Source organism: Nomascus leucogenys, chromosome 18, assembly GCF_006542625.1.
Source record: "Nomascus leucogenys isolate Asia chromosome 18, Asia_NLE_v1, whole genome shotgun sequence".
Classification (NCBI taxonomy): Eukaryota; Metazoa; Chordata; class Mammalia; order Primates; family Hylobatidae; genus Nomascus; species Nomascus leucogenys.
Window position 1 is genome coordinate 81,526,171 of NC_044398.1, and position 13,945 is coordinate 81,540,115.

A 13,945-nucleotide genomic window follows, 5' to 3' on the forward strand; every position below is an offset into this window, starting at 1 on the left:
CCTGGCTATGAAAAAGTCCACTTTTGGCCATCCAGGCAAGTGCCCCACCAAATTCCAATGGCCAGAACTTGTCCGTTCTGCTTCCCTGGTAAACCCTAAAGCCCAGGTAACCCCCTCCCCTCTTTACCTCTCTGACTGGTTCTTTAAGTCTCTTCTCACCTCTGATGACTAGCTAAGCCTGCTTCATACTTTACCCTCAGTGAGCATGACCAGGAATCACTTGTTGTATCAGGTAGGTAAAGTGCTTGCTTGCACATTGAAAAGTTTCATCCATTGGCCTTAACTCTAGATAGGGTTTCAGGCAAGGCAGACAGGAAGCTGAGAAGAGAAGGCAGGGCTGGGAAGTCCCCACAGCTCAGGGTACCTCTGCGCTTGGGCAGAGAACCCTTGACTCACCTTCCACAGTGCCCTGACCCCTGGTGTGGAAACTAGCACAGTTGGATCCGTATCACGTGTCACGGGGCTGGTTACAAATAGCACAGGGATTGGCAAACTCATCCCGAAACTCCCAGTTCAAGGGCAGGGAAAGTTACCCGTTTAATTCTGGCAGATCATTAGTGGTAGAGAACCAGGAAGGGGATTCTATCGCAAAGGAGGGCTGTGTGCAGACATGTGGGTGCGGAGGGGCAAGAGCTGGTCCGGCGCGGGGCTTGCCGCGTCTCGGCCTCAGTCTCGGAGCCAGGACCTCTGCGCGCCCCGCCCGCCGAGGCCCGCAGTGTGGAGGGCCCTTGTCTCACATTCTGTAGAGCGCACGTCGTCTCTGTGACCTGGTGGCTCCACATCCTGTTCGATGGGGAGCTCGCAGCGAGGCGCTTCCCCCCGTAACCCCACTCCAGGTCTCCGGAGCAGCAGGAGGGCCACAGGGCTGCTGGGTGTAGTCGCCCCGGACCTCGCGATGGCCAAGGCCAAGGCGGCCAGGGCACCGTACCCTGTTCGGCCTGGGCCGCGACCACGAGGGAGGCGGTGGGGGCGGGGGAGGCAGGCGCTTCCTCCGCGCCCCCCACGCCGCCGCTCTCTCGCGCCCCTACAGAGCTGGGCCTCAGGCCTCGACGGGGAGCGGGCCTCGGCTGGCGGGGCGCGCAGTTCCGCCAGCCAGGGGGAGCATCTCAACTCGCCGGCCCCTCCAGGCGTGCGGGCCAGGCAGCCGTGGAAACTGCCCATTTCTCCCAGATTCCTCGCGCGTACGGCCACGAGCGGGGAGGCTGCCAAACCCGCCAGCCCTGGGTTCCGAAGCCGCCCCTGGCTCTCTATTCCCTCGCGGGCGTGCCCCGGGCCCCCGGTGGCGGCCAGCTCCCACCGGTCGCTCCTGCACTCACCTGCCCTGCCCTTCCCGGGCCGCCGCGCCCGCGCAGCACCGCCTCCTTATCTAAATACTGCCGCGTCCGCCCTCCGTACCAGGACTCGCGGTGGGTAGGGTGCAGGGCGGCCGGCGCAGCCGAGGCCACGTGCGGAGGCGGACGCCGCGCCCAGCCAGTGCTCACAGCAGCGCGGTCAGCCAGGCGCCGGACCCAGCCTCAGGTAAGCTGGCTCGGCCCGCGCGCCTGCGCCGGAGGCGGCGGGTCGGGCGCTGCGCTGCGCGGCCAGGCTGCGCGCGGGGAGCGGCGGAAGCGCGGAGGCGCTGGGTATCCGAGCCCAACCTGAGCCCCTGCGAGCTCCTCGGGCTGTTGGTTGCGCTCGGGCTCCCTAAAAGCCGCAAACCGATTTCTCACAGAAGGCATTTGCCTCTCGTTTCGTTTGCCAAACTCACCATAGCTTTGGACGTGGAGAGGTGCTGTGAATTTTGGAAATGTCTTTTGGAAAACCAATAGGTTTTCCTGTTGGAGAGGGGAGTTTGGCTTTTGGGGGGGGTTAAGTGTAGGGTGGTGTTTGGAAAGGTTTCATTGCGAGTGAGTGTGGGTGTCTTTGTATCCGTTTGTGAGTGCATCTGTGGGGGAAGGAGAGAGGGAGACTATTCCCACACTATTTTGGATCAGAGGTGAACACTCAGCCAGGTGCTCCGTCCACTAGTCCACGGACAAGAAACTACAGATTCAGTTTTGGGCTTCTATTTACTGGTGTTTGGGAATTTGCCTTAAGACAGTTGAAGCCTTGTGACTCACTGCAAAGTTGACTATACTGGGAATAAATGAATTCCTGATAGGACTTTGCAGCCGAGAATCACCCTTCTCTTCCTTGTCTCCGAAACCGCAAAAGAGATTGCATGATTCAGGAAAAAAATTAAAACAACAACAACAACAAAAAACAGTATATATAGATTTCAGGACTCTCCGTCGTTTCATTCCTCTAAGAGTTTTGGAATGTACTCCCTGCAGGATAAATGAGGACTACTGTATACTCAATATGAAATTCTTATTCACTGCAGGATGTTACAGACTTAATAAAAAATGGGAAGATTAAAAAATTAATTAGTGCAATGCTTTCTTTGTCTCAGTTTAACTGCATCTGTATATCAAGTTTTTCCAAGTTTGAAATGAAAGCTTTTTTCCCTCTTATATTTCCTTTTTTTCTCCAACTTCTTTCTGATTCTATCATACTTTTTCCTGGAAAAGTTTTTCCCAGTGTAAGATTGCCTGTTTGCTTTCTTTACCTAAACTGACCTTCCTTCAATGTGATTTTGGTTTGTCAAGATCATCTTGGGCTTAGGGCCTCAGTCTTGAGTTCCTTCATGTGACCATGGATGTGAGTGGCACAAAATATTTTAGAAGTTTTCTTTCCTTGGGCAGGTGAAAATAGTCTTCACGATTTTGGATTGTCTTTGCAAATGCAAGACCTGACTTACGGGGTCCTGGTAAAATATCCCATTCACTAGAGTAAAATAAGATAATGAGATAATTAGGTCAGCTCTGTGTAAGCTAGACAACTCTTTAACAACTACTTGGTATATTTAATATATTATACCCTTGAAGTATAGGGCTTGGGTGATTTTCTGGAAGGTGCTTTCTCACTTGATTCCACTTATACTATTCTTTTAAAGCCAAGTTCCCCTCCTCCACCCATTTTGTGCTTTATAACTAGCAATTTATTGGCTGCTTGTTTTTTAACTGAGTCTCAACCTCTTTGTGGAAGTAGGTGACACCATGGAGGAGGGTGAGTGAGAGGCCACACCAGCCTTTGGGTACCTGTCCACTCTGAAAATGGAGCTCCTGTTGACCTGCTGTGCCACACTTTCCAGGGTCATCCCAGACCCAAGCAACTGGGTCACCAGTCTGTGCTTGTTGAGAACCCAAGAACCGTTTTGTTTTGTTTTGTTTTGTTTTGTTTTGTTTTGTTTTGTTTTTGGCAGGGTCTCGCTCTGTTGCCCAGGCTGGAGAGTAGTGGCGTGATCTTGGCTCACTGCAACCTCCAGCTCCCGGGCTCAAGCAATCCTCCCACCTCAGCCTACTAAGTAGCTGGGACCACAGGCACCGTGCCTGACTACAGTTTGTATTTTTAGCAGAGATGGGGTTTTGCTATGTCACCCAGGCTGGTCTCAAACTCCTGAGCTCAAGCAATCTGCCTGCCTCTGCCTCCCATAGTGCTGGGATTATAGGCACAAGCCACCGCACCTGGCCTCAATAACCACATTTTGATAGAATCAACTTAAAAGTCCACCAAACCCACTATGTTCCTGAACAGACTTCTTATTCTATTGAAATTGCTGAAATTGGGTCTTTTGTGGATGTACCCTTAGAATAAAACATGAAATGGAAAGCTGCTGTAGTCTAAAACAGGAAATGGAAAGTTAGTTACTTAACTAACTGACTTGAAAATGCTGACAGCAGCTGTGATGAAAAGTGGGGCGTTTGCAATCAGAAAGAATCCCTGTGGTTCTTCCTTCATTCACCAGTGTTTTTTTCCCCAGGGAAATGAGTTTGTAAGACTCAGAAAAGGAAATGCCACACCCAGTTACTTTTGTTCTTTCATTTTTTAAAAAAGATACCCTTAGATGTGTAGTAATTTAATTTCCTGTTTTGAATATCTCGTAAAATTACATTTTTAGGAGTTTCTGAATGCTAGTTTATCTGACTCATAAACCAACTCATTGTTCTACAGCTTATCAGTTGTATAAAGTTCTACCCCCAAGGCCTCATCGTGGTGTGATTTCAGAAATGGTCAGCAAAAAACCAGGGTGGTTCTGGAACACCTGTGCCCACGTTAATTTGGTGTTTGGTTGTGTTTGCAGAGCTGCTGAAATCTTGGAGGGAAGAAAACACATCCCACCCTGCCTCCGGGAAGGGGCCTCTCCTGGACATGTCACCTGCAGCTGCTGCTGAGCCAGATGGGGACCAGCAGGACAGACACGTCGGCAAACTCATCTTCTGCTTCTTTGTCTTTGGCGCTGTCTTGTTGTGTGTGGGAGTCCTGCTCTCCATCTTTGGGTTCCAGGCATGCCAATATAAGCCCCTCCCAGACTGCCCCCTGGTGCTCAAGGTGGCGGGGCCTGCATGTGCCGTGGTTGGGCTTGGGGCTGTGATCCTGGCCCGCTCCCGGGCGCAACTTCAGCTCCGTGCAGGGCTGCAGAGAGGTCAGCAGATGGACCCCGACCGAGCCTTCATCTGTGGAGAGAGCCGCCAGTTTGCCCAGTGCCTTATCTTTGGGTTTCTGTTCTTGACAAGCGGCATGCTCATCAGCATCCTGGGCATTTGGGTCCCTGGATGTGGCTCCAACTGGGCACAGGAACCGCTAAACGAGACAGACACTGGCGACTCAGAGCCCCGGATGTGTGGGTTCCTTTCTCTGCAGATCATGGGGCCGTTGATTGTGCTTGTGGGATTGTGTTTCTTCGTGGTTGCCCACGTTAAGAAGAGAAACACGCTGAATGCTGGCCAGGATGCCTCTGAGAGAGAAGAAGGACAGATCCAGATTATGGAGCCCGTTCAGGTCACTGTAGGTGGGTTGCTGTCGTTTGCGTTCTTGCTTCTATCACAGTGGCTTTGCAGCAGGGTTTCACCAGCTGCTCTTGGTTCTGGTCTGGATTCTCTTTCTCAATTCTTCCATCTCACATGTGTGTGCACACACGCACACACCCCCATCATGTGTACATACACAATGGTGCTGCTGCGGGAAGCCCCGAAGGAACCTTGTATACATCTTTTTCCCCCAGCAACTCTTTCCTACTTTGCAAAGCATTGGGATATTAAGTAGTGACTTTGACTGAGGTCACAGAGCAAATTAAGAGGAAAGTGAGAAGAACCGTGAGGACAGCCTTGGAGACTTCTGCCACCTTAGGGGCTCCCTAAGTGATCCTGTTACCCCTGTTATTCTCACACCAAAACCACATAGCATTTTAGTTGTGGGACACTTGGATTCTCCTCCCAGGCTGTCACTAGCTGGCTGTCCTTGTAAGTCCTTAACCTCTCCTGCCTTGGTTTATGTCTCTATAAAACGAGCAGTGCCTCTCTAAGATTCCTGCAGCCATAACATTCTAGGATTCTGGATCTGTCCGAGTCCAGCAGTCTTCAGGTGTTTTGAGGGGCCTCTGCACTGTCTCTGTGTTGTCCTTTTTTTGTGACATCATCCATGGCTGCAGGGCTGAGGCAAAGCTTGGAAGCAGCGGGATGAACCAAGATGGAATATGACAGCACCTTTCTCCCATGGAATGCCTGCAAGTTCCTTTTGGGTCCCCCGGGTTCTACAGAAGAGATGGAGTGCCATTTCCTGGAGCCTGCCCCCTCAGAACAATAGCAATAGCGTTGGCCTCAGCTTCACACAACCAAGGAAAAACCCCATCGCTGCTCATTGGCAGATCACTTTTTTTCAGTCTCCTACTTTTGAAAGAGTAAAGTTGTGAAACCATTGACATTTAAAAGGCTAGGAAAAGAGATCTGCAGAACAGAAACCATGGAGGGGACAGAGAGGGAATGTGACAAGTGAGATGCGTCTCCTGTTTGGGGCTGTCTACTGGAAGCAGTGGAATTCACTGACTGCAGCCTGGAGGGGAGGAACTGGGTTGCTGGACTTGCATGGCACCAGCCTTGGAGAGGAGGGGCAGATGGATCTGCAGCCATTCCTTGTGTAGAGCCAGGGTGGATGCTCCCAGCTTATTTATTAATATATTTATGGTGACAACACAAATATTAGTTATATATGCACAATAGCTAACACTTATATAGGGTCTATTTTTGTGCCAAACACCCATTTAAGTGCTTTATCGTGTGCTCTTAAAGGTCCCCTATGTGAAATTCATTCACACCTACAGCAATCCAAGGAGGCAGATAATGTTAGTATCTCCATGTTACACAGGAAGAAGATGAGGCATTAGATATCAAGTGACTTGCCTAAGGTCACACACCCTAGCAAGTGGTAGAGCAAGGTTCCAACCCAAGTGTGCGGGCACACCCACACAATAGCCCTTGCATAGCACCCTGCCCAGGGCACGTGGGTGTGAGTCCATTTTATCCTTCACCAAGTGTTCTTGGAAGTTATTACATGAAAAAAGGGGCTCCCTTTAATTTGATAGATGTTCTCAGTGCTCTTGAGGAACACCGTGGGGTACAAGTAAATATGTTTATCCAACGCTGCTATGCTTCCATTTAGTTGGGAATGGTTCGAGGGGAGTTTTTGGGCCCAGCCTTCCACCTGGTAGCTGGAATCAGAGTGGACAGAGCTGTGGTGCTGCTCCTGGTGTCCTTGTCCTGAAGTGGGCACCGCATGGTTTAAAATCTTTTCTACTTAACCCTTTAAGCCCCCATCAAACCTATGAAAATCTTGCATCCTAATTCCTCTCCTTTGATATTGTGGAATAGGGTTTACATTTTTAGAATCCGAGAAGCATGCTCTCCTCGTTGTGGGTACACTCAGTGCTATCCTGTATACACAGCAGGTATATGAGACAGCTCTCCTTGGAGGGGTGTGTATGTTGTCTGCTCACAGAGGACATCAAGTTCTGAAAGATGCATGAAAGGGAACTCGCAGAGGAGAGGCCTCTTTCCAGGGAGACAGGTTGCAGGGTGTGGGCAGGCCGAGCTGCTGGGCCAAAGGGCTGGAGAGCCTTGGAGGTAACAGGGTTACTGGAGCATATCCTTGTGTGTTTTTGAGAGGTGATTGGCCTGCCCTCAAGGGTTACTTCACAAGTTCTTTATTCTACAGCGTGTAATGGAAGTGAACACAACCCCGATTCCTCTAACCTACCAAGACCTTCTAAAAAAGTAAATGAGAACCCCAGGACCACTATTGTGCTTTCTCACCTTTAGATTAGCAAAACGTATTTTAAACTCTCATTGCCTTCTCCTTGCAGAAGGAAGGGGAGATGGAATTAATGCATTTTCTGAAGGGCTAAATTCCCTCTGGGAAATGATTGAGGCTGCTGTGGCTCATGAAGGGTAGAGAGTGGAGCCAGTGGCCAATTGCCTCTGTGGTGTTTCTTCATCATGCAAATCAGTGCCCTTGGCTGGTGTTGAGCTGAGAGAGTTGGCTCTGTGCTCCGCACTGTGTTCACTGCCAGGTGCCAATCAGCCCATCTAGTCCTTCCTTCTATTTGTCCTGTGATGCAGGTACCGCCCGGCCTGCAGTTTACAGCTGTGGCGGCTGAGGTCAAGGAGGTCGCCTAGCTTGTTCAGGTTGGAACCCCCATCACTTTAAAGAATCCTATGCCACCCTAAGCAAGCATCAGACATGCTAGGAGTGCGAACCACCACAGGGAAGTGAAACCCCATCTTCTTCATTTTTTCTGAACTGTTATTGCTATTGCCAGCTTCTCAGAGGCTTTCACCAGGCCCCCAGCAGTGGTGCTGCCACAGCTCTACGCTGTTCTGGTCCAGTTGTGTGGTGCATTTTATATTGGAATCGGAATACAAATTAGAGCTTGCATCTGGTCCCTAGTTTCTCCTCAAAGCATGAGGATGTATTCTGGAGTGAACAGTAGCCACAGAAATGCAAAAACCAAACTTCTTTGGGTTCAACCTTCATCTGTATGGGTGAAATTTTGGTAAATAACAATTAGGGGCTGTAGTATGGCTTATTGTCATTTGCTCAGGGGCTGAAACTACATTTGAGGAACAAGGCACTTTAACCAACAGCTAACTTGTGAATTAAAGTTGTAGGCTGAAAATGAGAAAAGCTTTATCAGCAGTAGACGCCCCAGAGGAGGGAAGGGAGCTTGTTAGCAAACAATTCACAAAAAGGCTTGGGCTTAGACTTGCTACGAAATACAGACCTGCTTTCATACCATAATGGTTAGCACTCTGGATTCTGAAATGTAGGCCCACTTTTAAAAAATTTCTGGTAAAATATATATATATAGCGTAAACAACTTAAACTGCTTTTTGTTTTGTTTTGTTTTGTTTTGAGACAGAATCTCACTCTGTCGCCCAGGCTCGAGTGTAGTGGCATGATCCTGGCTCACCACAGCCTCTGCCTCCCGGGTTCAAGCAATTCTCCTGCCTCAGCCTCCCGAGTAGCTGGGATTACAGGCGCCTGCCACCACGCCTGCCTGATTGTTTGTTCTTTGTATTTTTAGTAGAGACGCGGTTTTGCCATGTTGGCCAGGCTGGTCTTGAACTCCTAACCTCAAGTGATCCACCCACTTCGGCCTCTCAAAATGCTGGGATTACAGGCGTAAGCCACCACGCCTGGATTTTTTTTTTTTTTTTTAAGACAGGGTCTTGCTCTGTCACCCAGGCTGGAGTGCAGTGGTACAGTCACAGTTCACTGCAGCCTAGAACTCCTGGGCTCAAGCAGTCCTCCTATCTCGGCCTTCCGAGTAGCTGGGACTACAGGCATGTACTCCCACATCTGGCTAATTTTTTTCTTTTAATTTTTTTGAGATGAGATATCGCTGTGTTGCCCAGGCTGGTCTCCAACTCCTGGGCTCAAGCCATCCTTCCTCCTCAGCTTCCCAAAGTGCTGGGATTATAGGTGTGAGCCACTGCACCCAGCCAAACCATTTTTAAGTGGTTTAGTGGCATTGAATACAGTCGCAATGTTGTTCAACCATTATCATCGTCAATTTCTGGAACTCTTCCATTATCCCAAACAGCAACTCTGTACTCACCAAACAGCAATTCCCACTCCCTTCCTCCTCCCGAACCCCTCCTAGCCCCTGGTAACCTAGTCTACTTTTCTATCTCTATACATTTAATGGGCTCACTTTTAAATTCTGGAGTTAGCAGCAGGTGTGTTGACCTTTTATATAGATGGGCCAAATATATAATTAATTTTGCTTTTGCTAATTTGCTTCCATTGATTACCCACCTGTCTTCAACTAAATATTGTGTTTCCTTAGGTGACTCGGTAATAATATTCCCACCCCCTCCACCACCTTACTTTCCCGAATCTTCAGCTTCTGCAGTCGCTGAGAGTCCTGGAACGAACAGTCTGCTTCCGAATGAAAACCCCCCTTCATATTACAGTATTTTCAACTATGGGTAAGAATTTCAATTTGAACTTCAAGAGAGGCCTGAATTCAGGCCACACTAGTATTAAGGCTGTGTGGTTCACCAGGAGGCATTCAAGTGTGAGTATCTTTTTTGCTGATGTTATGTCAGAAGTAGTGTCTTGATATTAACAGTACCTTTGCAGAAACTTTGACAGCACATAAGTTAAAAATGATAAAGTGATCATGCTGGGTTAATATGAAGCCTACTCCAGGCATCTTTATGTGCTCCTAACAGGGGTGATACTCAGAATGTTTAACAACCCTTGCCGGGTGCTGTGGCTCACACCTGTAATCCCAGCACTTTGGGAGGCCAAGGTGAGTGGATCACTTGAGCTTAGGAGTTTGAGACCAGCCTGGCCAACATGGCAAAACCCCATCTCTATGAAAAATAGAAGAATTAGCTGGGGATGGTGGCAGGCACCTGTAATCCTAGCTACCCGGGAGGCTGAGGCATGAGGATCGATTGAACGCAAGAGGCAGAGGTTGCAGTGAGCCTGTTACCGGTGGAGGGTGTCCAGATTCTTTGTGTTTTGAACAAAGAACTGGACAAAATGCACGAACAAAGCAAGGAAAGAATGAAGCAACAAAAGCAAAATTTTACTGAAAATGGAAGTACACTCCACAGGGTGGGAGCAAGCCTGAACAGCTGCTCAAGGGCCCAGTTCCAGAATCTTCTTGGGTCCAAATCACCCCTAGAGATTTCCCATTGGCAACTTTGTGTTCACCTCATGTAAATGAAGTGGTGGCCCACAATCCGTCTGATTGGTTTGCAGAAAGCAACCAATCAGAGGCTGAAGTGAAGTTACAAACTTGTTCTCCTATGCAAATATCTGATTGGTTGCAAAAAGCAGCCAATCAGAGGCACTTTCAATTTCCCATCTGCCAAAAGGTGGGTGTTTGCAAAGGGAGTGGTCTTTGGTCCTTTTGTTAATTAGGGGTGGAAAGTTAGGGTTTTCCTTTCAATTTGGTTCTAGGAAGTCAGCGTGAAATGGCCGTAGGTTCCCTGCCTCCAGACCCTATTCTTCTACCCCAAGCCGAGATCGTGCCACTGCACTCCAGCCTGGGCAACAGAGAGAGACTCTATCTCAGGGGAAAAAAAAAAAAAAGAATGTTTAACGACCCACCAATCAGACTGAGCACCAGGACTGGGCCAGGAGGCCCCTGCTATGCTAGGCTTCACTGCTTTAGATCATGGAGAGGTGTGAGGGTCCCAGGGGATCCCCAACAGTTACAGAAGGGCTTTAGTACTCTGATGGCCGTGCTTGGGTGACTGGCTAAAATCAGCCTGAGCCCTGATCCAACACAACTGGGCCTCTCCTTCAATATTCGCTTCTTCCCTGGGCCACAGAGAATATCAGGTCAATACCCACCCCACACAGAAGGCAGCGAGGCGGGCTCCAGTGGGACGGTCCTGGGGTGCCAGGAGCCTGGGGGAGGCGGTCCAGATGGAGAATGACATTGAGGAAGAGGCGAAGATGATGAGTTCCAGGGTGAGTGACAGGGAAGTTCAGAGGTCCCCAACTGAGAGGACGTGAGTGATGAGCTTGGTATCGATGGGGAAAGGATGGTGGGCGGCTGATGGTGGTGGTACAGTGAGATGAGGATCTTGGAGGCAGATTGGAAGGGGCTGGGTTTTGGGAGAGAGAGGAGGTTATGGAGATGGAGCTGCAGAGGTTGTTGGAGAACCAGGAGGGCAAAGAGTCAGGGACTAGTGGGAAGCCCCCAGGAGAGGCTTGTGCAGACCCCAGAAATGGTGTGCTCAGGGAGCAAGGCTGGAGAAGGCTCTGGTGGTACCTTCTAGAATGGGAAACCAGGGTGTAGGAAGGGAAGGAAGAATTGCTTCACATTGTCACAGGGTGAAGCAGGTAAGACAATGAGATACGTGCATTTCTGCACGCAGTGAGCAGCAGGCACAGAGAGACTGGTGCTCACTGCTGGGGATAGCACCACCTTACCTTGTCATTCGTGTTTAAGGAACTCCCTCTCCACCCTGCGCTGACGGAGCAGGCAGTGGGCCTTGGAGCAGGGGTCAGGGTGCCTTTCCTCTGGGGCCTGGAGGGAATGAAGTTGTGTAGAGATTCTTTTCCCACAAAAGTAGGGGGACAGGTTATCTGATGGGAGAGGGAAAGAGGTGGCTGACAAGGACAGAATTGGCTTTAGAGCTTCATATGGGGTCGTGATGGGAGGATCCAGGGAGGTGCATGTGGGAGCAGCCCTGCATGGAGAAAGGGCAGGCTAGGGCCGGACCTCTGTAGAATTCTCATCATGAATGTTTGTATTTTTTTTCTTCTAATGGTAAACTTCCTCAAACCCTAAAATCGATGTCTAGTAACTTAAACTACTGCTGCTGCTACTATGATTTCTGTGTCCCAGGGTCTGGCTTTTCTTGCATTAGTTTATGTAACTCTCATATCCACTCTAGGAGAAAGGAATGTTATCACCCTCATTTCACAGATGAGGAAACTGAGCTTTAGCAATGTTAAATAACTTGCCCAAGATCACAACGCTGGGAAGCAGCAGAATAGATTCCACTGCAGGTCGGCCTTTGTTAGAGCCCACTCCATTAGCCAGTATGCCTTCCTGCCGTCCTTCAGGTTTGTGGCTTAATGTTTTAATTTTCCATATGCATAAGTTTGTCTACCTTATGTTAGCTGTCCCAGAAGACAGAATAGCAGAGAACAATAGTGTGTGTGCGTGTGTGTGTGTGTGTCTATGTTCTCTTTGGATGGTGTCTGTAAATTTGTTTTCAATGTCTTTTCAATGACAAGGGGAATGACAGCAGGAGTGAGACTGTCTTAATGTTATACTCAGCTCTAGGAAAAGGAAGAGGCAAGAAATCACAACAAATCTATGAAAAGTAGAGTGTGGGAGAAATTACTCCTCAGATTCTTGCAAATACTCTTAAGTGCATGTAATCAAACATTTGAAAAGAACCTAGTGCTAAAGGGGTGTCACTGTTTTCATCCCCTCCCCTTCATGTTCTCTCTCCTTCTCTTTAGCAGGACCCCAACTTCAGAGGGTGCAGCCTCTGAAAGAGACTGTGAATCTATATATACCATTTCCAGGATGAATTCATCTTCTGAGGTCTCACACACTCCACATCTTCCATCTGAATTGCCTCCTAGATATGAAGAAAAAGAAAATGCTGCAGCTACATTCTTGCCTCTATCTTCTGAGCCTTCCCCACTGTAAACTATGGACTCCAGTTCAGTTTTATATGTAATGGATCACTATTTTATTTAATTTTTTTAAATAAAAAATACAATAGCATTGGCTATATTCTGACTTTCCTGCTACAGCATCAACAAGGGTAACCAACCTTCCAGGTTAGATTCCAGCCATTAGTGCTTCAGACCATGGAGCGGGGCAAAGTGCCCATGGTCCAGGCACTGAACGTGTCCTCTTTGGATAGCATCTGTCCATTTGTACTCAATGTCTTTTCAATGACAAGGGAATGACAACAGGAGTGAGACTGTCCTAATTTATTCATTTGTACATTATACACTTGGACCTACAACCCTGGGAGGGATGTGAGATTATTTTTATTGGTGGATAAAGAAACAAAGGTTCAGAGAGTCTAATTAACTTCTTCAAGGTCACATAGCTTCTACATGATGGGCTTGGTTTTGAACCCAGCTAGCTGGTTTCTGAAAGACCGACTCACCACCTCGTGCTGTCAGAGGCCTACCAGCGGCAGTGGTTAATGTTTAGCTTGGTCCATTCTCTCTCCAGGGTTAGCTGCTTCTGAAACAGAGAAACAAGATTACTCCCTGCATTTCTTTATTATTTCTTCTCTTCTTCCCTTTTCTCTTTCTCTCCCCTCCTCTTTCCTCCTCTTCTTACTCCCCTTTTCTTTTCTTTCCTTTTGAAAGAAGATGATTAGGGAGGCTTTATCCTGGGGCAGTCACAAGCATATTGATACCCTGGAGTCTCTTTATAGTGAAATTTCTTGACAGGAAATTTCTAGGAACACTTTGGCAACTAGATTCTCCTCAAGAGGCTCAGGAAGGATTTGCCTTTCTGTATGATGACATATTAGAACAAAACTGACTGAACCATTGCTTTTTTTTTCTTACAAGGATACCGCTAGCCAAAGCCTGTTGTATAGTTGGGTGTGTTAATATGTATTTATTTAATGCTAGATCTAAACCTGAAGAAATAATGACTAATAGTATTTCTAACTGGAAGAAACTGATTTTTAGCATATGAAATCTGTAGTAATAGCTTTTTTGGTGACAACATTTAGGGTAGCAAAAATGTGAATTTTTTAATGCCTTTTACACAAGCCATAATCTCGCCCCAAATTGGTTCATTCCAGCATTTAAGTGCCTGAAAGCAGAGCAAAGGGGCGTGCAGGCTCCAACAGTTTGACTGAAGTAATGACTGATTTCATGTGAATTGCCACTGAGATAAGTCAGGGTGGCAGTTGGTACCAGCAGTACTAATCTATTTTTAAATTGGACATTTATTGGCTTGAACTGCTGTTAAAATTCTGCTATTTTTCCTCCTGGGAGGTTAATTATTCACATTTAAAAATTAGAACAAAACTTCCTTCTGCTGCTGTTTAAAATGCCCAAGCTGAAACTTCTA

The 13,945-nt window shown here is 48.1% G+C and overlaps 1 protein-coding gene across 2 annotated transcripts; it reads left to right on the forward strand.

Moving 5' to 3' along the window:
* The first annotated feature begins 1,371 nt into the window (after window positions 1-1,371).
* Window positions 1,372-12,630, forward strand: TMEM171 (transmembrane protein 171). 2 transcript variants are annotated; one of them, XM_012497186.2, is made up of 4 exons: window positions 1,372-1,518; window positions 4,163-4,870; window positions 9,203-9,344; window positions 12,355-12,630. In XM_012497186.2, the coding sequence occupies exons 2-4, from the start codon at window positions 4,231-4,233 to the stop codon at window positions 12,545-12,547; spliced, it is 975 nt and encodes a 324-aa protein (XP_012352640.2). In that variant the 5' UTR covers window positions 1,372-1,518; window positions 4,163-4,230; the 3' UTR covers window positions 12,548-12,630. The 2 variants fall into 2 exon arrangements, with proteins under 2 accessions (XP_012352640.2, XP_003266102.2); XM_003266054.3 differs by having other exon boundaries at window positions 12,358-12,625.
* Window positions 12,631-13,945: the final 1,315 nt, after the last annotated feature.

Bases quoted from the DNA above. Each gene is read 5' to 3' on its own strand.
- TMEM171 (XM_012497186.2), top strand. From the start codon at position 4,231: ATGTCACCTGCAGCTGCTGCTGAGCCAGATGGGGACCAGCAGGACAGA. The intron at 4,871-9,202 runs GTGGGTTGCTGT...GTGTTTCCTTAG, and splicing joins GCCCGTTCAGGTCACTGTAG to GTGACTCGGTAATAATATTC. The intron at 9,345-12,354 runs GTAAGAATTTCA...CCTTCTCTTTAG, and splicing joins TACAGTATTTTCAACTATGG to CAGGACCCCAACTTCAGAGG.